General features: G+C 36.1%; 1 protein-coding gene across 2 annotated transcripts; it reads left to right on the forward strand.

Moving 5' to 3' along the window:
* The first annotated feature begins 1,937 nt into the window (after positions 1 to 1,937).
* On the forward strand, positions 1,938 to 26,497 carry LOC149793406 (uncharacterized). 2 transcript variants are annotated; one of them, XM_089967389.1, is made up of 8 exons: positions 1,938 to 2,052; positions 4,165 to 4,244; positions 7,055 to 7,318; positions 16,232 to 16,306; positions 19,379 to 19,486; positions 21,195 to 21,386; positions 22,911 to 22,994; positions 24,236 to 26,497. In XM_089967389.1, the coding sequence occupies exons 2-8, from the start codon at positions 4,176 to 4,178 to the stop codon at positions 24,710 to 24,712; spliced, it is 1,269 nt and encodes a 422-aa protein (XP_089823515.1). In that variant the 5' UTR covers positions 1,938 to 2,052; positions 4,165 to 4,175; the 3' UTR covers positions 24,713 to 26,497. The 2 variants fall into 2 exon arrangements, with proteins under 2 accessions (XP_089823515.1, XP_089823516.1); XM_089967390.1 differs by lacking the exon at positions 1,938 to 2,052 and adding an exon at positions 2,504 to 2,603.
* Positions 26,498 to 27,010: the final 513 nt, after the last annotated feature.

Here is a 27,010-nt window from a genome sequence, read left to right on the forward strand (position 1 = left end):
ACTGCTTGAATTCAGGAATCACTATTTTCAAAAACTAGGTCATGATGACCTCATTCTTCTCTCACTAATATTTCTAAATTTGTAGGGTTAATTAAATTTGTGACTATATAATGCCAAATGAAACACGTAGTTTCTTTAAGACAGCATTCACGCCAGACGCGCAACAAATGTCTTCATGGCTTAGTTTCATAATCTAGTTTTAATTATATACTTATCGCCTTTGGGTCCATCTAATATCATATGATTTAGTGTACTGAACATTTATAAATATGTATTCAAGTGAGCAATTTGAAATCTTTTGAATTTTGCCTGCACAATTACACACAATCTGTGATATGGCCTGCATAGATGTCATATTCTAAGTACAAGCGACTAAACGTGACCAATTTTGGCCAGTCACACATGCTCTTTTAACCGCTCCGGTGGCCTAGTGGTTAGAGCGTCCGCCTCGGATGCGGGAGTTGGTGGGTTCGATCCCCGACCGAGTCATACCAAAGACTTACACAAATGGTACTAACAGCTGCCTCTCTTGTCGCTCAGCATTAAGAGGTGAGTGTTAGGACTGGTCGGCCCGGTGTCAGGATAATGTGACTGGGTGGGACATCATGCCACATGTCTGCGGCATGATGTCCCAGTACTAGACATCGCTATAAACTGCCACACTGCAGACATCGTAGCGATATGACTGAAAACTTTTTAAAACCTACGTTAAAAGTCCAAATCACACACACACACACACACACACACACACTTTTTATTTTGCACCTGTTTGTTATTACTACCTTATGATACCTTTAGACTTTAGACACTTTATTTGTGGATGCATAAAGCGTAACATTATCTTAAGAGGATAGATAAATAGATATACAGACAGACAGACAGACAGTCAGATAGTTAGATAGGTATTTTGATTGATCGTGTGTTGTTGTAATATTAAAAAAAACGCACACGTTGTTAAACGAGAAATTTAATTTTATATTTTTTTGTACTAGATTAAATTCAACAACGACTTCTGTGAAGAACTAAAACACATTGAATTCCGTTCTAGACCGTCTGCTGAGCGAGAAACCTTTTTGTGTTGGGTTTTAATTCAAATGAATAAGTCATCTTACATCATAACAGTGTATTTATGTGAGCACGTGTGTGTGTGTGTGTGTGTGTGTTTTCGTCAAAAGATTGTAGTCACAAGAATAAAGCTCGGCATGTTCCGTAATATCGAGGTCAAAAGTGTATTGTCGGGCACGGGAATGTCCGAGGCGTTACAAATGTTTGTGATCATTCTCAACGTAATGGAAAAACACTTCGTAATTCTTGAATTAGTCTATGATTCGCGAGGATTAGAATGTGTGTGTGAGAGAGAGAGAGAGAGAGAGAGAGAGAGATCAAATATAAAACAAATTGCTTGTGCTATCCGTACAACCATTTTTATCGTAAATATTTGCAAACTGCGTGCGTTTCCTAGATTGATGCCGTTACTACAACTACTATCAATACAACACTATAGCTACGACTACTGCTGTTAGTACTACAACTACTACTGCTGCTGCTACGACAACTATTGTTATTACTGCTGCCACTACTACTACTACTACTAACACTACTACTATAAGCAATAGATGGGGCTATGCTAAATGTAGCAGTTTTAAGAGTTATCTCTTTTTTTTCATAAAAATTTTGAGAGTGGTAGAAACTGTGTATCCATTTTATACATAAACAAATAAGCACAACAGAATTAACGAAAAAAAAAAACGTGCGGTTCAACAGCTGTCAGTAGAGGATTTAAGGATATATATCGAGAGATGACCATACGAGAGAGAGAGAGAGAGAGAGAGAGTTTTGACAATGAGTTTACCAACAGCACCATGACTCCCGACTTATATTCATATTTCGCCGAGCAAACCCTTTCATCTTCTATAAATGCCTATTGATAATGGAATGAAAAGGCTCCATGATAAATAGATGTATTTTTAAGTGTACAGATTTCAATTGATAATATTGATCGATTGTGGCTAGAAATATGTATGTGCAGCTAGATCACTTGGGTGAACGACGGTGAGTCGAAATTTTCTGTTATTTTATCGCCTATACTCATTTAATGGCCTCTCAAATATTCTCATGGACTGAACTATCAAATCATGTACATAGATTATTCAGTATTTAAGTTAAAGAAGGGCAATATTTTCATAGGAGAGGAGTAATATCATAAAAGATTACAAGCTTTTAGTAATAGTAGGTCGCTTTTAGGTGAGATAGAGTTCTAGTCAACAAAGGTACCGTAATAAAAATTAGATTTGACATAACGTGTATTCTAATCATTAGAATCTTTATGGGTGTTTGCTGCCACCTACCCATTCTGCATGTTTTACAGTTTTCTTTTTCTTTATGCCATGTGTTAATCGTCATTTGCGTCTAGTATATTTTTAATCAACAGAAAAACAGGTACACTGGGTAAATATTTCCATCAATTAGAAAGAAAGCTAATTCTCAGTTGTGGAGTTCTAGCTGGTTTGTACAGCGTAATTCCAAGTGTTCATTTAGACTACACTGAATTCATCTGGATTGTATTCAGTCAGTGAAATTATCCTACAAGCGAAGGAGTTACTGTTGAGTATACATAGATAAGCATGACGTTTTCTTTAACTTTCTTCATTTTTGATCACTTCTTTTCTCTCCATCTAAAAATATTTTTTCAAATTCAGTGATCTGTCCAGCTTTGCAACATTCAATTTTGTTTTTTCTTCGCTTTGTTCTGATAAGTTTTCATGACAAACATGTGTCAGTTTTATATTTTGACAGTATTTCTTTGAATATAGAAGAAACATGAGATGAGCGATGAAATTAGAGCTTACACATTGTATGTTAATGTATATCTTTGTAATTGAACGTTAATGTATATCTTTGTAATTGAACGTTAATGTATATCTTTGCAATTGAACGTTAATGTATATCTTTGTAATTGAACGTTAATGTACATCTTTGTAATTGAACGTTAATGTATATCTTTGTAATTGAATGTTAATGTATATCTTAGTAAGTTTATGTTAATGTATATCTTTGTATGCTAAAGCATATCTATGCATATATTCGCAATTCTCTCTCTCTCTCTCTCTCTCTCTCTCTCTCTCTCTCTCTCTCTCTCTCTCTCTCTCTATATATATATATATATATATATATATATATATATATATATATCTTTGTAGACCCACATTGTCTAATATTAATATCACTAGTCACCTAAACACAGCTAACTGTACATATTGGTCGATAAATTATGTTTGAATATCAGCCAGTAAATGGATGACTGGAAATAATCTTAACAATGAAAGAAAACGTGGTGTCTAATTGATAATACCTGTTCTTGCACCCAACTAGTATGATTGCTTTAATGCGTAACACAGGATACAAAACTTCTTCAGTGCAATATTTACTTAGGTGGTTGGGGTTCCTAGTTATTTCGTATAGGGATATTTAAGTTCAGTCAAACATTTTAAAGTATAATTATACTGCAAACAAAAAGGTAGCAGTAGAACACATTTTTATGAAGTGATTAAGCATTCTTGGTCGGGTGTATATGCAGTATGATTTGCAGAGCTGTACAATACTCTGCGCCCCACCCCCTTAAACAAACCCTCATCCCTGTAAGCATGGACTATATTTTATATATGACAGGAGTGGCCTCTAAATATGCACAAGTCTCATCATTCGATCCACCTCGACTGTGTTGTTAGTGACCTGAGGTATCGAATGAGAATAATCTAAGCGAAAAATACTCCCCCCCCCAAAAAAAAACCCACAAAAAAACAAACAAACAACAACAATATAAACAAAACATCGGATACATGTTGATTTGGTGTTAATGATGTTGTGAGACCAACCTTCTGTCATCCGGCCCTCTGTCCAGAAATATGTAACCTGCTAAACTGTCTAGTGAAAACGAATTGTCACATTCGTTTTCCATTGGTGCGAACTATGTAAAGGTTTGACTTCCGCCGCTAAGGTCAATGGGAAATGTCGATGGTAAAAGAAAATCAATTTTAGGAGCTTTTCTTATGTTCAGCTCTGTCTAATACGTGTGCGGATTTACGATTGGCAGCTACTCTAGTTGCTTTGGTCTAAATGTGTGGCTTCTATTCAATGTCCTAATGCACTAATTTTTGTTTACAGAATCCACTGCAATGAGGGCACTCGCACGTATCGCTGGCATTGGCCGACTGGTCGTAGTGTTGCTAAACATTATATTCCTTGTAAGTGCTTTTTTATTTTAATCGGACTAAGCCTCTCAGCCACTGTTTGGAAAAAACTCACCTCGGGAAGACTACATCAATCGGCCCAGTATTTCATTCGCCGCAAATTTTTCCACAAAAAAGAAACCTCAATATATTCGGACCATATCGTTTATTTCTACGATTAGATTGATTGTAGGGTTGATCGAGAAGTTGCGAATGAAGAAAAAAAAAAAAAAAAAAACAGTTCGATGCATGCGCAACTTCTCGGTAAAGCCTTGTTTCGTAACTAGCCAAGGTGGCCCGAAAGATGCAATAGGATTTACCAAAGCACGTAACACATTATCATATATTTCATAACAGTTACTTTTCAGTTTTGATGCAAGAAAGAATTAAGCTGCTATTGATAATGACATGACGCGATATTTCTATTGCACTTGTGATCGAGACTAGGTCCTTTGCGTCAACATGGAATTTGCTAGAAAAGTCACGAGGTGTTCCGATTTAATGTTATAATCGTCGTCGTTCTAGCTATGAACCAATCAAAACTCACTGTATGCTCATTTGAAGAACTGGTTTACCGGTTAACGCGACTTTAACTTCAGTAATCAATGCTCTCTAGCAACGTCGCTACATTTTGTGTGTTACAAAAACCATCATACCATTTATTACCATCTTTATGTCCCAGCTGTATTGCAAAGATTCAAAATTTTCTCAGCGATTAAATATCAGGACAGGGACTTTAAGATAAGAATGACCAAATTTACGTCGACAGCAAACCACAACCAAACCCTTATGTTAAAATTAAGGATTCAGTAGCGTCCCTGACTAATTAATAACAGGTTGTTGCTATGTATATTTCATTTGTATTGTGTGCTGGCTTTTGTACATGATTATATGTGATATATATTTAATTTGTATCATATGATTGACCTTTATCCATAATTGAGGGTATGAGTTTAGACCTACGTGTTTAATGTCATGTAGGGTAAACATGTTTACTAGGCTTGAGTTCTAGATACCACCTTAATTCTGGCCTTAGAATTTCTGGAAACAAATCTTGTCTACAGTTTGATGGAAATTTTCATTAAGATGACACTCGTCCTGGTCCTCAAACTGTGTCATAGGTTTTTATATCAAGGATGATTATATTAGAATTCCAGATCTTTACATCAGTCTTAGAGGAATTCATTTTAGTTGTGTTCAGCTAAGAGGATTTAATTACTTTAAATCATTTATAGGAATTACGACGTGCTCATTGATTTAGTAATAAATCACTATTTTGGCATTATGGATAATTCATCCTAAGACATTTTGGATTATATCATTGTGATACATCAAGACTTTTAGCATATCAACACTATTCCAGACTACTGTAACATCATCACATTCAAAATTGAAATTCATTTTTTGTGGGAACACCTCTTGAATTCATCGGAAATACAATATACTTTTGGACTTGTCATATAACTTTCAGGATTATTTAGATTTAGTTCACAATACTGTAAGCTCCTTTTAAATTTTCACTTTTTATTTTAGGTAAATAAAATATTTGTTAAATTTTATAAAACTTGTTTGTTTTCCCTCTGTTTTGTTACTTTGTATAAAACCGTAACAAAAAATGAAATGTTGTCTTTAGGTCTAGAATTATTGGCTTTAAGTAATCATTTAGATACGGAATATACTTTATATGGAATATTTCCCTACACATATCCGTCATGCAGTCTGAAATATTATGGCATTTAACCATTTATTTGTATCTCAAGTCTTTTCATGCGATGGAATAAATATTAATGCTAATTGTTTCTTTTATCTTCTTCTCACTTTTTCTCTTTTTCATTTCGTCATCATCATCACCCCTTCCACGTCTCCCCACACTAGCTGTATGTTTGGCTGGCCTTTCTTCTCTGAGATTTCACCGATTTTAATAACCAAAGACTTCAAGGACTTTCTGTATTATTCTTGGTGGTCAGAAGAGTGTCGATGTGTAGTTCTTCTAGTCTTCCCTAAACTGCCCCTTAATTTCTGGATCAATACTCCCAGTGCTCCCACCTTAATTAGCACGATATCTGTCCCAGTCTTCATTATCATTCTAACTTCTCTGGTCAGAGCATTTGAATTGGTTACGTTTACTTTTTCTTTGTGTTTGACATGAGAGTTCCATGGTAGAACCAAATTCGATATGGCGCCAAGAATCCATTTCTATCACAGTTCAATATCAACGAACGGGCAGGCAAATGACATCTACTCAACAGGTATTTGGGAAGTTTGGGGCCTGTATCGTGCTCGAATCATACAGATCAAACAACTGATCACTGGATTCATTGGCTTGCTTGAACTTTGATATTACGACAGCACCATACACTGACTGTTCGCACCATTTCAACTTTAGCTATACTAATCATAATAAGCTCGATCCTCAACTTGTCCAACAATATCCTATAATGTTTCATGTGGCCGTTCTGAATGTTGAAATTCCATATGACCTCAGCTTTGCATTATTCAAGTTGGTCTTGCTTTCGCCTTGTTGGCTGTGTGACCACAAGCGCTTGGCCCTGTGTTGCCATATTATATTATATTATATTATATTATATTAATATTATATTATATTATATTATATTATATTATATTATATTATATTATATTATATTATATTATATTATACTGTGTTGTGTTGTATTATATTATATTATATTATACTATATTATATTATGCTATGTTATATATTATATTATATTATGTTATATTATATTATATTATATTATATTATATTATATTATATTATATTATATTATATTATATTATATTATATTATATTATATTATTAACAGGTAGCAGGGTTCGGATTCTTCATCACCGGAGTAGTGATTCGATTTGGATCGGGATCGTACAAAACCGAACTTAAACCCATAGAGGACAGCATTCAGACATCTCTAATGAAAGCAGGATTCGGCTCAAAAGACATCAACGTTGACCTCGGACCTATACTACAGCCAGTGGCTCTGATTTTAATCGGATTCGGCGTATTAATAATTGTAATGTGCTTTCTCGGGTGCTGTGGATCCTGCCATAAGATTCACTCCTTGCTAATTGTGGTAGGAATCATTGTAGCAACTTTTACCACCACCAAACCATCATTACAACCATCATTACAACCACCAAAACATCTACCACAACCAAATTTAAAGCTAAATTTATCAAGACAAACACAACTACTACCACCGCCACGCTCTCATCCATGTTTCTCATGTTGTGTGCGTTGGTGTACTTACCATCTCATTAGTTTAATGTCGTAAGAATCAAAGAAAAACGATCACTGCTTCATTTTAACAATAATGATCCCGCTTGTAACTACTAACACCGAAAATACGAGCAATAACGAACATGAGTATTACTACGGTGCTATATGTGATATGTAATGTAGCAATAACGAACATGAGTATTACTACCGTGCTATATGTGATATGTAATGTAGCAATAACGAACGTGAGTATTACTACCGTGCTATATGTGATATGTAATGTAGCAATAACAAACATGAGTATTACTACGGTGCTATATGTGATATGTAATGTAGCAATAACGAACATGAGTATTACTACGGTGCTATATGTGATATGTAATGTAGCAATAACGAACATGAGTATTACTACGGTGCTATATGTGATATGTAATGTAGCAATAACGAACATGAGTATTACTACCGTGCTATATGTGATATGTAATGTAGCAATTACGATGATAATCTTCGATATCTTCATTAAATAGCCCACATCCACCAGCCCACTCAATACTGGTAATATATCAATATTGGTTATATTTCGATAGTCCGAAGATTCATTGGTCTGAAGGTTCTATGGTACGAAAAAAGGCTTCACGGTTTCAAAGGCTCGCCGATTCAAATGGTCATCGGTCTGAAAGAAAGGTTCAATGGCCCGAAGGTTCAGTGGTCCGAACGTGCATTAGTCGGAAGGTTCAATGGTTTAATATTCCAAAGATTCAACTGGAATGAAAAAGTAGTTATTGGTCAAAATTTGATTAGCTGAATCAGTGGTTAATTTCTCTGAAGAATTTATATTGCTTCAAAAGCAAATCAGGAAGGAAGTTCAAAAAAGATTGTGTTGTTTTTATTTCAACACACAAAACACTCACGAGATAAAGATAGTGTATTCATTTTTAGTCAAGACTCAAGGTCATTCAAGCAGGCGTCATGTTATAATTTGTATGTGTTGCATACTATTTAAATTTTAGTTTTTCTTTAACTCTGGATCTGGACAAGAGATTATCTGGAGAAAAAAACCGAAGCAAATGATTCTTTCTGGTTATTTCTCCCCCCCTTTTATTATCTACAAAAATATAGGGATGGCAGCGAATCTGGTGCCTTTTCGGTTCAGTCGCTTTTAAAGGGGTGTTTCCCCATTTTAAATGGGTGTTTTCCTCTTTTTAAATGAATGTTTTCCATCCAAGGTATCCACAATATCTACAATTCGACCACTGAATGACTATTTGATAAGTAGTACGCTAATTAAAAGTAAGGTAATTGTAGTCCTTTATTTTTCTACCAAAATAACTATAGTTTAGATAACTACTGATGGACATGACACTTTACAGAAATGTTATTCTCGACTAAAAAAAAAAAATTTAATTGAGATTTTAGTCCATCAAATATCCAAATCACAGCAATTTCGTTTCTAGGTAATTAGCTTTATTTATATTTGTCCGATGTTCATGGAAATTCACATGAACGTTTCCCACGTGGAAAGGACGGACACAGTTGATTTGGTTGTTAGTTCATTCGAGGTCAAGACCACAGCAACAGCTTGGCGTTCAGCATTAAGAAGTTAGTGTTAGGAATGGTCGACCTGGTGTCAGAATAATGTGACTGGGTGGGACATCATGCAAAATGTCTGCGGCATGATGCCCCAGTACTAGACATCACTATAAACTGCCACACTGCAGACATCGTAGCGATATGACTGAAAAATTATTAAAGCTACGTTAAAATCCAAATCACACACATACATACCACCCCACAGCAACAAATAGATTTTTCGTCTATCCGTCAGCAAATCTTTTCATTCTCTGATGATAACTTCTTTTAGTCTAATGGGCATGAAAGAAGCTAATACAGATTTTGGGTAGAAAAGAAACGCTATTAATTTTGTTATTGGCATAATCAAGTCAATGTCACAGGGGCTAAAAACAACATTTTATAAAATAATATAGGCATGAACAATAAATAAAAACTTCTAGTTAGATCTCGCACTGAATTCAAAATTTTTGTGATGAGTCGAATCTTACGACTTGACAATTTTTAAAAATAATGTGTACCCCTATTGGAAAATAGTTGGTTGAATAGTTACATACTTATAAACAACTTGAAAAAATATATAAACTATTAATAATCATTAGTCTCTACTGTCATACCATTATAAATATTAAGTGATGCAAGGATGGCCAAAAGTCAAACATAAATAGTTACTATGATAGACGAATAAGCAAAGTATTACAAGTTGAAACAAAGTCAGAAAATAATCCCGATAATAGAAGTGAATGCTAGTTGTAGTAAGACAAGAATTAATTTTTCCTTATGAATGTAACTTGCTCGAAAATATGCACTTACAATTAAAGATTCAAGAATTTTAATTCGTAATCTAGGCCACTAGACAAAATCTATCACCCGAAGCGCACATATCCATATTGTGTTGATATTAAATATTGTATGTATTTCTTGTTGACCAAGCAAATGGTACCTAAATAAATCAACTATGTGAATAACGAATATTTTCTTTGTTTATTAGAGACAAATACATTTTCTCTTTTATGTAACGAATTCAAAACGGTGGATCAGTTTTTTTTAATTAATCGACTATTTGGACTGGTTACTGTATTTGTCATATTTATTTGCAGGACTGTAAAACGTATTTCGCAAGCAATAGACTATATTCATGGACACGACAATGTAGCCTCCCCTAGCTGATTCAAAATTTTAGATTAATAGTCCTGCTCTGTATTTATTGATCTAAAAACTACGCAAATAATATTTACTGTCTAAACAAATAAAGTAATGTAATCGGACCATGTTCAGTACATTTGTGTGTGCTAGAGTATTGCAGACGACTGTTCAAAGTTAAGTAATTCGTTCAAAAGGCGTAGTGACCTGATTTTCATTCTATAATAAAATTTGTATGTAGTAACCTTTTATTGAATAGTTGCTGACTTGTAGCAGCCGTGGTAGAAATAAATTCGTTCTTAATAAAGCATATTTTATGTGTGCTTCCAATAAATCCTCTTAGAAATCAAGCACATTTCCCAAATCTACCATTTTTTTAAAAAAATATACATGACACAAATAAGCTCTCATTATAAAGCAAACCTCGTTTGACAATTTCGGTTTATATTTTCACATCAGGAAATTAGTTTTTTTTTCTCTCTCATAAAATTAGTGTTTCCTTGTCATACGTGACATGAACTGGAAGCACGAGACAAAATGTACCTAATAAAAGTACTTAATACCTAAATACTTAATTTCTGGCCTTTGTTCCGACTGGAAAAAGGACCAAATGTTAATATAAATTTTAGGATAAATGTAATTATGACTTTAAAAAACAATATGAGAAGAGGGAGATTAAAATTATTTTGAAGACAGGTATAAATCAATATATTCTGACACATTATGTCACTTCGAATAGTAAAAATAAGTTAGATCGTGTTGGTGCCATTTGATGGTTTGAGTTTTGGATTTTGCAACTTATGGAAAAAGTAAGAGCGCATGCTCACAACATTGCATAATAAAGTCCTCTGATAAAAACTAATTCAGCAGAGAGATTTTGAAGAAACATATCGTAAATGTATATCTAAACATTGGACAATGTGTGGCTTACAACACTAAGGCACGTCTCCCCAAGGTCAAGGTCGCAGACTGGTTCAAAGGTCAACAATTATATTTTTAGTGTCCGCTCTAAAAAGTTTGAATGGTTTGTGGGATTTTAATGAAACTTAACACACACATGTATCTCTCATAGTCGATGTGCCACATACCAGGCTCTGGGCCGTCTACCTATTGTTAAATCAGAGATGCAGCTTAAAGGTCAGTTTAGGATATTTGTGTTCGCTCTTTATTTTGCTAATATATCTCGGCCCGAACAACCGATGGCATGACAAATTCCCTCAATTGAACAAAAACATTTTCATTTTAATACCTATGGGTGTGAGCATTCGTATCCACTAGACACGTTTACAGTTTATATTTTGAAAGTCATTTGTTGGTTTTGACAAATAATAAAGTGATTTTCTTTTATTTTATTTCGAACAATAGAGCTCTCTTGCAAACATAGGTTGGATGCATGAACCTTCGAACAACTGAAGCTTCGGAAGATCGAACAGTTATCATCAGTATTAGATACATTTTTGTTCTTTTACGTTTTGGTGAGCACAATTTGATTAAATATTGAAAACAATGTATACGGTGAATGCTGACCTAAATCACACCTAGTTCACACAACCGTAATAGCTTTCTCCTCGATATGTACCGTCAGCCATATTTGAGGTCAACGTCAGTAAAGTACTGTTAACAGGACGGGTTCTTTTCACTGTAGTGGCCAGCTCATCCGTTATCCATTGGATGGTAGTAAAGACATAAATTATGGCATCTTGTTAAAAAAAATCAACAAAACTCCGGATATCTTCAACTTTTATTATATATATTGATGCTTGTACTTTACTATACTTTATGCAGAAATGTGTAAAATCCTAGAGGACAACCACCAGTAGCGCCATCAAAAAGATATTTGCTAGCAGAGAGTTATGTGAAGCCTAACAACTCTTTAGAAATGACGGTGATAGTCTCAATCGCATCGTTGATCCAGTCGGGCGATAATGTCAAACACTACCTCGCACCTGTCTGAGTTTGGAAGAAACAATAGAAATGCATCACGTCCATCACAAATAGCAATACTCTCATCCAGCTAGCCAAGTATAATGGGAAATATGAATGCCGCCACCATCAAGATTTCCGTCACTTCCCATCTTTCATCCTGCGGCAGACACACAATGACACCTGCCTAAGTGCTAAACGGCACTTCTACACAAAGATCACATTTTCATTAGGTCAACATTTATAAGTTATTTTTCTTAATCCCATTAAAGCATTCAACTTCTGTGCAAAGGTCACCTGTCCACAAAGGAGACATTTCTTGGACCTTTGAGTGTCGTTCGAAGATAGTGTTCATTATATTAGCAATCACCAACGTCAGTACCAACCTTGGGCAGTGCGAACGGCACAGTGTACAATCAACATCTCAACCAGCTAACATGTTAATTAAGACAAATCTTTCATTACGCTACGAGTCTGTCTCCAAATCCATCTAACCCTGCGTATGATGCAATGTTTAGGCTCTCAATCCATCTAACTCTGCGTATGATGTATTGTTTAGGCCCCATTTCCATCAAATCCTGCGTTGGATGTAGTGTTTAAGCTCAAATACCAAAGCTCGTACGCTCGGAAATCAAACATAGTCCAACATTTTAGCATACTAACTCGCACGCGTATAAAACAGCTAAGACCAATATCGACAATATCGAAAAGTTCTGCACAATTCTATGTTCCAGAATTGACGCCTTTGTTATCAACACCCCAAAACTATATTTTATCTCTGCCGATTTAAAAGTCTTCGAAAATTCCTATTCTGTTTTAGAGTAATTCTGTCAAAGCATTGCTTCCTATACAGACGTTTCGAAATGTGGAGACTAGATTGGAGTTGCTATGGCAATATCCCGTCGCATCTAGAGCAAGGTAAGGCATCACTTTTTCCTGCAAAAATTACAGCCATATTAAGAGTGAAGTTTCTCTGAAGAAAACAAAATCATATTTTCGGATTCCCCTTCCTCTCTGAAAGCCTTGCAAAACCCCAGATCTGCTATCCGCTTAATAGCCCAGATATGAAAGATGATGCAAGATTTACTTGTATCATATAATAATGGTAATGTTGAGTGCCTAGGCACTTTTTGAAAAGGGTAATACAAGGATACATAAAGCAGCCAAAGCTGCAATACATTCAACCGTTTCCAGATACAACATTCCATACAATGACTTCAAATATTTAACAAATCAGCATGTTCGCTGTATTTAGCAACAAAAAAAAAACAGAAGAATGAAAACTCAATAAACTTAGAATATGACACTCACAATTGGAGAACGGCATCCCTCGTATAGAACTCGAGATGAACTGGTACTGTGCAGATCGCGTTCGAGCACGAATGCCTGACACATTCATAACATGGAAGGGCGATTTTCGACCACAGTGCACAACATGCCAGTTCATATCGCGTTTCAGGCAGGCACGCCTGACGCATGCGTACACATGGAAGGGTGAATCTGATTAGAATGCATAACATGCCAGGGTCTACTGACACATGCACAACAAGAAAGGGTGAACTTGACCAGAATTCATAACATGCCAGGGTTCACTGACACATGCCTAATATGAAAGGGTGAACTTGACCAGAATGTATTACATGGAAGGGTGAACCTGACCAGAATGCATAACATTCCAGGGTCCACTGACACATGCCTAACATGGAAGGGTGAACTTGACCAGAATGTATTACATGGAAGGGTGAACCTGACCAGAATGCATAACATTCCAGGGTCCACTGACACATGCCTAACATGGAAGGGTGAACTTGACCAGAATGTATTACATGGAAGGGTGAACTTGACAAGAATGCATAACATGACAGGGTCCACTGACACATGCATAACATGGAAGGGTGAACTTGACCAGAATGTATTACATGGAAGGGTGAACCTGAACAGAATGCATAACATTCCAGGGTCCACTGACAAATGCCTAACATGGAAGGGTGAACTTGACCAGAATGTATTACATGGAAGGGTGAACTTGATAAGAATGCATAACATGACAGGGTCCACTGACACATGCATAACATGGAAGGGTGAACTTGACAAGAATGTATTACATGGAAGGGTGAACTTGACAAGAATGCATAACATGACAGGGTCCACTGACATTGGAGCACATTCTTGTTGAGTGTGTAGACTTCAACTCTGTAAGACAAAAGTATTTGTATGCGAACTCGAAGAAACATTTCTATAATGATCTACTATCAGATAAAATCAAGTCCTAACATTAACCTCTTAATTCTGAGCCCCTAGCGAGGCAGCTGTAAGTGCCATTTTTATTAGTCCTTTGTATGACACGGCCAGGGTTCGAACCCGCGACCTCCTGCATCCTAGGCGAACGCTCATAACCATTTAGGCCACCGGAGCGGTCTCTTGGACTTCTGAAGGAGTGCGGCTCGTGTACACAGTTTAGGCCATATATTTAAAGGAGTCTACCTTTCTTAACTTTATTACTCATTTTATATACCTAACGGGGCCCCGAGTGGCCGAGTGGTCTAAAGCGCTTTCCGTTACGGATCACTGCCATCTCACCTCTGTCTGCGTGGGTTCGAGTCTAGGATTCAGCCAATGTGGGTATGTGAGAAAGCTTGCCAGTAGCTTCTCGTGGGTCGGTGGTTCTTCCCGGGGTTTTCCCGGGTTCTTCCTCCACCATTAATACTGGCCACCATGCATAGCCTATCGTGTGCTGAAATATGGCGTTAAACCCAACAACAACAACATATACCTAACATATTTACCTTTTATATCTGTATTTCATGTGTACATTTACTTGTACGGGTTTGTCTTTCCCGAGTGTTTGTGCATTTCTTTATTTTTAGATTATTCAATCTTTACTTTAGTTGGCACCATATAGCCGCTGTTTAGACGAGATGATGTTAAACGCCACCATATACAAACATACTACGTTATCAAACCACCTCTTTAGAAATGATTTTTTTTTTTTTTTAAGAAACGAAAAGCAACAGTGAGCACGACTGGCACAATACAACAATAATATTAGTTGATAAACAAAGATAACACACTAAATTTTGTAATTCCTCTGTGTGTGTGTGTGTGTGTGTGTGTGTGTGAGAGAGAGAGAGAGAGAGAGTCTACCACAACAACAATATTATTAGTTGTGTGTGTGTGTGTGTGTGTGTGTGTGTGTGTGTGATTTGGATTTTCAACTTAACTTCAACAATTTTTCAGTCAAATCGCTACGATCTCTAAATGTGTGAGTGTTTATAGTGATGTCTAGCATTATCCTGACACCAGGCCGACCAGTCCTAACGCTAACCTCTTAATGCTGAGCGCCAAGCGAGGCAGCTGTTAGTACAAGTTTTGTTAGTCATTGGTATGACTCGGCCGGGGATCGAACCCACGACCTCCCGCATTAGAGGCGGACCCTCTAACCACTAGGCCACAAGAGCGGTATTAGTTGATAAACAAAGATGAGAAACTAAACTATATACTTCCTCTGTTCCTCTGTGTGTGTGTGTGTGTGTGTGTGTGTGAGAGAGAGAGAGAGAGAGAGAGAGAGAGAGAGAGAGAGATAGAGAGAGAGATGATAAGGAACTACTCCCACGAGAGGACAGGCTACATCATCTGCATAAACTTCACTCTCAGAGAGTTAGTACTTCAAAATTCTGTAAACAGTGTCTGGGTTATCTTATACAGTAGAAAACATCAAAGACATCTGTTATTTAATCATCACCACTAGAGAAAAACTAGACACCATGACGTCAGTATCGCGATAATGAAAACGATGAAAAAGAAACGATGTTCATGATTTTAGTACACTACATGCCATGAAAATGAATCGAAGATATATATGAATGTATATACCAACTTGTTTATTTTTAACGTAACCTCTTCTTTCCAGTAGAAAGCAAATGTAGGCTCGTTTTCTGCTAAACGTTCACCGCTCAATCCAGCAAATATTGCTATCACTTATATTAGCCAATATAAGATTTACAAATGTCAGTAAAACAAATTAAATCGAAAGTACGTAGCGAGTTACTTTTCTTGTCTAATTAGGAAAAGATATCCAGCTGGCAACCTACGTAATTATTCTTCATTTTTTTTTTTTTTTTTTTTTTTGCAGTATGCCGTGGCTTTAATAATACTTCTGCTAGAGGAGATAACTTTGCTTATAATTTTGTTCGGAGTACCATCAGTAGTAAGTATTACCTCCCTTACTTAGCTTATGTTATAATTGTATCAAAAATATTTAATATTGACGGTCATTGTTGTCTTCTTTGTTGTACGACATCATATATCAGTTGAGGAAGTCTGTATATTAACATTTATTCAGGGACAATGTTAAATTAAAAGTGTTATTTTACAATTTAAATTTTACTGTATCCTGTGAGTCTATTAATTTTAGAGGTGTATTGAATTAGAAGCACTAATTATTAATAGTTTATAGATTTTTTCCATTTTAATTCATACTGAGGAAGTTTCACAATATATATTCTTGTTGTTCTTATATTCTGTTAAAAAAGCTGAAAATAACAAAATTGTACTTGGAAGAAGATTTTCATGAAAAATAACTAATAACGTTGATATTGCATTATATTGATGCATCAATATTTCCAGCATCAATTACTCGAATATATCGCATTAATAATAAACATGCTCAGCCCAAAAATACCTTGCATTTTTCACTAACATACTCAGCCCCGCAAAAGTCGGCATTATTAAATGAGATACTCAGTCCGGCAATACTAGACATTATTCAATGATATACTAAACCCGCAATAATGTGCATTATTCAATGACATACTCAGCCCCGCAACACTTGGCATTATTCAATGATATTTGAACCCCGCAATACTCGGCATTATTCAATGACATGCTCTTATATTACGTGTTTAGGCTTTAATAAACAGTAACAAAGAAAGAGTGAAAACAGCAAGCTTTGACAAATTTAAAATTAATTTTATTTCTCTGGGAAAACACTGTAAAAATGAAAGAAAAAAAAAATAAATAACGAAAAAAAAAAAAAAAAAGAACTTACGGTTTTAAGAAATCAAATCCAGGAATAATCCAAGAATAATCTACAAATTAAATTTTAGAAGTCCTAGTAATGAAATGATCTAATGAATTTTAGTTCCGAGTCCCGACGAAAAATCCAAAATGGTAGGCGATGACGTATACTGTAACCTTTATAAGACTGTTGTGTCTACATTTCTTTGTTATTCCAAAGAAGATAATATTCCGGTGTTTGAACTTCCGAATGGAATTTCGATAAATGTCTTTGTCCAAGAATTATGTATGAGCACTCAGATATTTCCAGGAAAAAGAATTAATAATGCCATTAAAATAAAGTTTTTCACTCAAAACTGGTCACAAGCAAACGATTTCCAGTGTAAAAGCCCAGTTTACTAATTTCTCTATAAACAAAGGTTATGCAGTATCTCGAGACGCAAAACAGATTCCCGGATGAGGGGCACGTGATCACCTTCCAAAACGGTTTAGAAGCTATTTACATGTCTATGGTCACGTTCTCCTGTCAGCCTAGATTTCACTATTATCATTCACACATTAAAAATAAATTTAAAAAAAGAAGTTGCTTACTTGATTTTCAATCAATCCCAACAACTAGGTCAGCATAAGGATACAAAATTCTATTATTAGGTGTATTCGACAAAACAGTCAGGTCAAACTAATTTCTGGAAAATATCAAATTCCTAGTAAACAAAATTATATTACTTAATGAAATTGAAAAAAGGATTTTAAAACTTACAAACTATTCAATTAAATAAAATATAAATTAAATCAAATAGACATAACATCACTCAACCCCGCAATACTCGGCATTATTCAATGATATACTCAACCCCGCAATACTCGCCATTTTTGAATGACATGCTCAGTTCCGCAATACTCGACATTATTCAGCAGCAGCATCGGCCTGGCATTACTCGGTATTATTTAATAACATTCTAATAAAAACTGAGAAATAAAAATTAATACTCCCGAAAATATTTCCATAAAATATGAGTAATAACTTTGACCATGTAGTACTCGGTATTATTCACTAACATGTTCATTCCTTAGGTACTTGGAATTATTCAAAAACATTTTTTTTTTGTGCCGCGTTACTCATCATTATTCATTAACTTTCTCTGTCTCGCAATACTAGTAATTACGCAGTGACATGCTCAGCCCCCAAACCCCCTACATTAATAACTAACACTGATCAACTCTGCGGTACTCAGAATTGTTCAGTAATATGCCAAGCCCCGCAGTAATTACTCCAGTACTCGGTATTATTCAACAACATGACCAGTTCTGCATTAATTACTTCTGTACTGAGCAATATTCAATAATATGCTCAGACACCCAGTAATTACTCACGTACCTCATAGTTCACTAACATTCTCAATCCCTAGTACTCAGCATTGTTCACTAACATGTTCTGTCCCGCCATACTCGGCATTATTCACTAACATTGTTCAACCCTGAAGTAATCACTCAAGTACTCGACATTATTTTAAATAACATTATCTGATCTGCATTAATCACATTATTCAATGACATTACTCAGCCCGCAGTACGCGGCATTATTCGTTAGCACTCTATTCAAGTACATAAGAATATAAATTATTACTTCCGGGAAGATTTTCTTTAAAAATAATTAAAGACTTATTTTTTTTAAATAGAGTAAGATAATAATAACTGATACGTCAAATATTACAGTACTTGATATTATTCACTACCATGCGTCTCCCATCAGTTCTCGGCAATAATTAGTAGAACCTCTCAATCTGATTAAAATCAGACCTCCATTTTCCTACGTGAAGATCTGACGACGACCGCTTAAGGGTCATGTTTTGGTGACCTTTGAATTAGCCTATGGAAATGCAGCTTTGAAAAATCTGAAAGTGAATCAAATCATTCAGTATACATTCATACTCTATATCCACATTGATTCGTCTCCAAACGCGAAGATATAAGACTTCATCAGATTGGTTGATAAAATTAGCGATTATAGTAATAACGTAGGTTAGCAGAACATCACTCCTAAGCGGTTGCTGTCAGATATTCATGCATAACACTGGAGATTTGATTTTAATCAGATTGTAGCTCTTCTCTGCAATAACGTTTCCTTGCTAAAACCGTGACGAATCTAAACAATCGAAAATTCAAAGAAAATAAATGAATCCGTGACACCTCGTGTTTTCAAAATTCCGCCGTGCATGTGATTATATTGCAATATTTCAAAACTTGTTTAATATTTTTATAGATCCAAAATCCTTTGAGAACCATTCTGAAAGCGGACGTTCGGTCTAATTATAGAGGGCTTAATGGCACGGATAACCTATCCATGGCATGGAACGTTGTGATGCAAAAGGTCTCTCTCTCTCTCTCTCTCTCTCTCTCTCTCATACACACACAAAAACAGGCACACACACTCACGAACACTTACATACATACATACACATTCACCAACCCACTCAAAAGTAATATATAAATTTTGCATGAGGCACCAACCTTTTCATTTTCGGTGGAGGGGGAGGGGCTTGACGTGTTGGTGATGTGGACCTTAGCAGGTTTGCCACCAAAGCGGTATTGGCTGAGTTTACTAGTCGCGTTGTTGTCGACGTCGACCCACGTGAGGTTGTTAGTTTTGAATGACAAACTTGTAAACTGCAACGGCTAATGTTGGCATTCAAGAAATAATTGTCAAGTTAATTGGATCTGTCGCACAGAACCTCGCTGAAATCACAGAAACTGTGGAAACAGAGACGCTTGGTGTCCGTTGCTTACATCAAAGAGTACGTTGATGACACTAATGCAACAACAAAACTAGATGTGGATGAACAGATCGCAGATGTGTCACCATCACCATACGTAGTAAATTCGTGGTGTACATTCCGTGGAATAATAGCCAAAGAAGGATCTGAAAATTATGATGGCATATTAAAGAGTCGACTTCTTTTCATCACTATCGGGAATGGTTTTGATACCTCTAATCACATTTTTAAGAAAAAGAACCTCGTGCAAAATATAGTAATATTCTTTATAAATAGTAATTTTAAGTCGCATTTCAACAACAGCGAAAATCCTTGCAGGTAAACTCTCACACATTAAAAACTGCAGTATACAGACTTTACTCTCGAAGTCTACTTGATACAGATACAGCCGCGCTGTGATGTTTCTACATTACACCATCCTAATAATATCAATCCGCCCATGAGCAATACAAATTTCTTCAATTTCATACGAAAGCAGTTTTATTATGACAAAATACACAATCCATGCAAACGGAACTTTTTTCATTAAAAAAAATATGTAGTAGCAGAACATTTTAGTTTTTGGAGTAAATAAACGGAAATATTTTGTATTGTCACGAGTGGCGAATCATGTCCATCTCTCGCCAAGAATACTTATAAGTTGCATTGCACACGTTGCAGTCATAAATACATACATGCTGCACTGCATGCACTGCAGTCACCAATTATTGGTTTTCAGGAGGGAAGGGGTTTACTTCATCCTCATGCCGATCTCATTCATGTCTCCAACCGACCAAAATACTTTTATTCTATTGGATTTTTATTGTATCGCAATTAAAAGTCTAAAGCATTTTGACTAACGTTAACAACATAGAAGTATTAGTTATTTTTGTTTTGGAATTATTCTAGAAGTTGTTCACTAAAGAGCTCCATAATCTATTACCATCTTCAAACAATTAACAACTTTCATTGAACTTCATTTACCTGCTCATAAGTTAATGTTTTTATGTATGCATACTCACACACGAGCACGAGCACGAGCACACACACACAAACACACGCATGCACATCGGATCTGGCGGTTGGGATAGAAAAAGATGGCATTACTCAAAGTGTGGCAAAAATAGTACGTCGTAAGCATGAGTTGTTTTTATCAGATATGCGGGCGCAAAATACGCTGGTGGTTTTCGCTACGTACTGACTTCGCTTTCTTGATTGATTAACAAACAGACTGCGACACTTTAATCTGTCGGTTAACTTTTCTATTACGGAAAAAAAAATCATTGGTAACTGTTGCATATAAATCCGAAAATTATTTATTTACAGAGCAAGTGTTGTGGAGTTGATAGTTACAATGACTTCACAGGAGCCACGGGCTGGGTGGTGAACTACAGTTATGTCGGGAGTGGTTACATATTGAAAACTCCACTAGCATGCTGCAGGACGCTTCCTTCCGGTACTGATTTTTCGTGCGCCGACAACAAGACTGCCACGGATACCAACAACTACTTGAATACGGTAGTTTCGGTAGTTTATCAGCTATGTCCTTTCCTGAAGGATTTATAACGTGAATTTTCTAAATATGCTTTAGTCACGTTAAGTCAGACATTACAATCAGTTCTGTAAAATGTTAATATTGGAATTACGTTTAATCTTTGCAATAATCCCTTTTTCGCTAATTTTGAACGCAATTTTGTACATTTGTATTTGATGGGAAAAAGTCAAGGGTGAGAAATATAGGCAGGATAAGAAATTGCAGAAAGGAAACTGGAAGGAAGGTGGCTGTGAGAGAGGGAAGAAGAGAAGGAAGGAACGAAATTAAAGGATTGTTCGGCAGCGTGTATGTGTTGAATGAATATAGATCAACACAAATGATCAGTTGACTAGGTTTCTACAACCCTGCAACATAATCACTTCTTTAAAAGCTACAGTTTTTCTTGAACAAAACATTGCAGACGAAAAAGTAGGTGAAATTCGACCCAAAAATGACCAGTCAGTAATGATGTAAATTTTAAAGGTCTAATGGTTGCAGGAATTTCGCAGCACGCTGTCTCGCACGATACGCCGAGAAATATTCCAAAAATCCGGCAAAGTTGCCCGTGCCTTCAAAGTCGATCATTGTGACTTCCTTTTCATTGTGATAAGCAGTGCCCTCCACGCTGAATAGACCCATCAAACTTCATATCCCTACATGTTATAATGCCTGAGAAACTAAGAAAAGAGCCAACACTGAACGTTGACGCCGTCATTGGCAAAGGCATAAAGCTCCCTTTTCACCGGCATAATAAATACATAGCCTTTAATGTGTTGACCTGCCGTTCAGAAGCAAATCAAGCATCGAACTAACAACAACAACAAACGATAACTCCGTCAGAAAGATGATATTTTTGTGTCACCCTTTGTTCGTGGGTGCTTAAGTCTCGTTCAGTCATATTCTCGCTTGACTCCGTATGGTCTCCTTCAAACAAGGGTCTGGTAGAAAAATTAGCTTTCCTTGTAACGTAAGAGCGACGCTTTCTCAGAATTTGGAAAACTTATTTAATTGTGTGATGAGACGATGTGACACAATTCGTCACTGATATTCTGTGATGAGTTCATGTTTCACGTGTACACATGGCCAGTTTCGTTGATTTACAATTTACAAAATGAGATAGCAAGATGTGTCTGTGTAGCTTCATTTTCACAAATGTTACCCAATAACCTTTTCAGACAAGAGAAATTAAGAAAGGATTTTACCAGAATCTCGTATGGCAAAGATCTCACGGATTTACGTGAGAGGTCATGGTAATCGAGACTATCTAGGTATCCGAGTCTGACGCCATAGAGCTCGGACACGCAATATTTACATTATTAGCTACGTGGTTCCTACGTAATGAAATTGGTCAGCGGTCGACTGAGATCACAGATAAACAGTGCTTTGTCGCTAGAAGTCGATAGGTCAATTTAGGAGTAAATAAACAGGTGTTTAAAAAGTTAAATTTCAGCCGGTCTTCTTGAAAAGTCTCCACATATATTAATCGTTTATATTTTCTTTTAATCTAGGGTTGTTTTAAGGTGGTTTGGGCTATTCTTTTTGGCAACGTGGGTCTGTATGCAGGAGTGTTTGCTGCTTTAGCCGTTATACAGGTATTTTTTGTTTTTTAAATGGACAAGAAAATAATAATGATAATAATAATAATAATAATAATAATAACAATATTAATAACAATTTGCATTTTGGTATAATATGGCTTCAGGTGTGCATATATATTTAGTTTGATGACAAATTCAATTTCATATGCTTACTTTTGGATTTTATAACTTTGGCTTAGTGTCTTAAAAATTTAACTAAATGTCGTGCTTCTTTATGTAATTAAACAAGATATGCGTTAAAACGCTAATGTTTTACATGCAGACCTATGAAAAACAGAATGGCAGTAATTTCTTTTCTTATTGCGTTTCTTGTCAATCAAAATACACTGCAGATACACTTATATTTCTTGTTAAATCAAAGCGACCACTATGTCAGTTAATTTCGAGCAGAATGATATATAAATGCAAAAACAATACTTTTAGTTCCCATTCTTCTGTTTAAGATTTAAACTTGAATTACATCGGAGAAAGTCAAAGTAACCGTATGAGCGGTCACATGTTACCTCCTCACAGATTACGACCGCTCCGGTGGCCTAGTGGTTAGAGCGTCCGCTTCGGATGCGGGAGGTCGTGGGTTCGATCCCCGGCCGAGTCATACCAGAGACTTAAAAAATGGTACTAACAGCTGCCTCGCTTGGCGTTCAGCATTAAGAGGTTAGTGTTAGGACTGGTCGGCCTGGTGTCAGGATAATGTGACTGGGTGGGACATCATGCTACATGTCTGCGGCATGATGCCTCAGTGCTAGACATCACTATAAACTGCCACATTGCAGACATCGTAGCGATATGACTGAAAAATTGTTAAAGCTACGTTAAAAATCAAAATCACACACACACACACACAGAGATTACGATACATAAATCAATGACTCCATTCATCCTTATTAACTCACCATTACCACCATGGTATACAATATCTTCACTAGCATGTAAATAATAATAATAATAATAATAATAATAATAATAATAATAATAATAATGGACATCATCATCACAACTACCACCTAACTGCTATCATCATTATCATCACCTTCACCACCAGTAACACCAAAAGAATCATCATTTTAATCATCATAATGATCATCATCATCATCCCACAATAGTCGTCGTCCTCCTTTTCACCATGACCGCCCTACCACTGGGACCAACGTTTCTTGGTCATCGCTGTCGTCATTGTAATCACCATTCTTGTTTCTCTTTATTAATGTCGTATTGATGTGTGCCTATAATTCCAGATTGCTCTGGTTGTTTTTGCCTTCACTGTGTTTTGTTGGGAGCGCAGCAACAAAATCGATCCCGCTATGGAAGAAACAGAGAAAGTAGATATTGCAATAGAAGAGACCGACAAAGTCGATATCGCAATGGAGGAGACCGATAAAGTCGATATATCAATGGAAAAGACCGACAAAGTCGATATCGCAATGGAGGAGACCGACAAAGTCGATATATCAATGGAAAAGACCGACAAGGTCGATTTTGCATTGGAAGACACCGATAAAGTCGATAACTCAATGGAAAAGACCGACAAAGTCGATATCGCATTGGAAGAGAACGACAAAGTCGATATCGCAAAGGAAGAGACCAACAAAGTCGATATCGCAATGGAAGAGACCAATGTCGAAACGGACCAGGAGGAACTTGAAAATACTGAAAATGACCTAGCTGGATCCACACAGAAACTTATGCCTGATTCACCCTCCAATCGAAGCTAGAATTGCTTTCGAGATCTACAGATTCTTTATTCAAGGTGGACGCCGCAAGCAAATGACAATTACAAGCACAACAACTTAAACAAATTACGTATTTACATAATGTTTTTATAATTGAACTTAAAACAAATATTTCATTGTCAATATATCTGAAAATATTATTCCGTCAATGTTTGCATTTTACTTTCTTTTTCTTTTCTTTTTTGTTGTTGATATTTATATTTTCATTTTGAAGTCGGAGCAGCTTATATATTCCTGGTAGTTCCTATTCTCCTGCTCTTGTATTTGAAGAACTACATATGTGTACCGATCCTTATATATAATAGAATGGGCATGATTTCTTTGATTATTAAAGCCGATCATGGAAAAATGTAAGTCACAATTTCACACACATTTTGAATTTAATTGACAGTTTTATGTTCTGAAATCCCTCAGGATACTTTCCCCACACTTGTAAAAATTGTCATGGATACACTACAAAGTGAAAAAATATTAAAATAACTGGGTTTTACCAGGAATGGGCATAATTTTACCAGGAATCGGCATAATTTTGTTATAACACTGCATAATTTTGAAAGCATTTGAACATGTCCAATTTGGTACCTTGAAAAGAAACAATAAAGTTCTTTTGGTGGGAAACTATATGCAGTGGAGAGTGATTGTAAATCTAGAAATCCCTCACCACTTTATTTGCGATATGTGACGAAAATGGCATAAAGTGTGTTAGATATGAACCAAATCATGCCCCATCAGGTGACAGTTGTCGCTGATAAAACACCCATGTCGTGAAATGAAGAGGTTATTGAGCACGTGTTGATAATAATGCAACAAGACGTTCTCATTTCATTCAGTACTACTCGTGTATGGCTCCCGATCAGAACATCGCTCTGCCATAACACAGACATAACGTCGGAAACAGTTGTAGGAATACACATTAATATTTTGGTGATAACCCCCCCCCCCCACCGTAGACCGTACCATTAGGGCCAATAATATTCCAATTATTCTGATTGTAACCTTGCCTCTTTCCGCCGCCATATTTTACCATATTAATAAAAGTAGTTCCAAATGTATTGCCGCCGGTTTGTTGATTTCGTGATACGAGTATGTGACGAATAATGTATTTCAAAATATGTTGTTTTTGTTTGGGTTTAACGCCATTTTTCAGTTTACATTATGCTATATATGACGGCCAGTATAACTGGTGGAGATAGAACCCGGAAAAATCCCGGTAAGAACCAATGATCCACGGAAAGCTACTGGCAACTTTCTCACATACTCACTTTAGCCGAGCTCGAGACTCGAACCCTCGCGGACAGAGGTGATTGCAGTGATCGTAGATACGTGTGCATTAGACAATTCGGCCATCCGAGGCCCTTATCTTGAAATATCTAAGATGTTTTATGCACTAGATTGTTTGTCCGTTGTGTTATACTTTTCTTGCATTCCCCTTTACCTTTGTTGTCAATGTTTTCCCCAGAATTTTAGTCGAGTTTTTTTGGGCTGTGGGTATGGGCTAGGGGGTCAGGTATGCTATATCCTATTGTAACTGTTTTGTTTTGGTGTTGTTTGCACTGTTCAAAACTACATTAAAAATAACAATACCCGTCATATATAAGCTGTAAGTAGTGTCACGTGACTGCAGTCATAAATCATAAGGTATATGTGTTTGAATTCATTGCAGAACTTGTGTGTTTCTGAATTGGAGCACTTTGGTGTGCTTAAACGAACCTGTTTCACTGTGTCTACATGCTTTTGTAAGTCTTAATCAATAAATTATATTTTTTATGTTCTTGAAAAAGTTTCTCCTCCACTTGTACCTTATCTATGATAAAGCATACGCATTATATGGAATACAAAAATATGGAAGGCAAAAGAGGACAGATTAAGGACAGAAATATAATACAAGCTTCGCATGGTGGTCCGTCACTCAGCTAACATGCCATTATGTTGATCGTATAAGTACGATATAAGCCTAAAACTCAGCCGAAGAACTAACAAGTCATTACATACATACATACATACATACATACATACATACATACATACATACATACATACATACATACATACATTCATTGTAAAAACTCTTTTCGATTGTGGTGAAACGAAAAATGTCTTCATTTATAATTGCTTATGGCAAAATTAAAATTATTCGTCCCGATCAGTGGCATAAATGCAGTCTTTTCCATAAGTAACACTGGACAAAATGGGATCTTTCCCAATGGACGAGAAAATATTTATTATACGTCAAAAAATGTGTAGCAAGATCTGTTAAGTCAAGCAGTCAGAACGGCCCAA

The sequence above is a fragment of the Sinohyriopsis cumingii genome, chromosome 8 (genome assembly GCF_028554795.1).
Source record: "Sinohyriopsis cumingii isolate HCF-2022 chromosome 8, ASM2855479v2, whole genome shotgun sequence".
Classification (NCBI taxonomy): domain Eukaryota; kingdom Metazoa; phylum Mollusca; class Bivalvia; order Unionida; family Unionidae; genus Sinohyriopsis; species Sinohyriopsis cumingii.

Bases quoted from the DNA above. Each gene is read 5' to 3' on its own strand.
- LOC149793406 (XM_089967389.1), top strand. From the start codon at position 4,176: ATGAGGGCACTCGCACGTATCGCTGGCATTGGCCGACTGGTCGTAGTG. The intron at 7,319-16,231 runs GTAGGAATCATT...TTTTTTTTGCAG, and splicing joins TTCACTCCTTGCTAATTGTG to TATGCCGTGGCTTTAATAAT. The intron at 22,995-24,235 runs GTATTTTTTGTT...CTATAATTCCAG, and splicing joins CTGCTTTAGCCGTTATACAG to ATTGCTCTGGTTGTTTTTGC.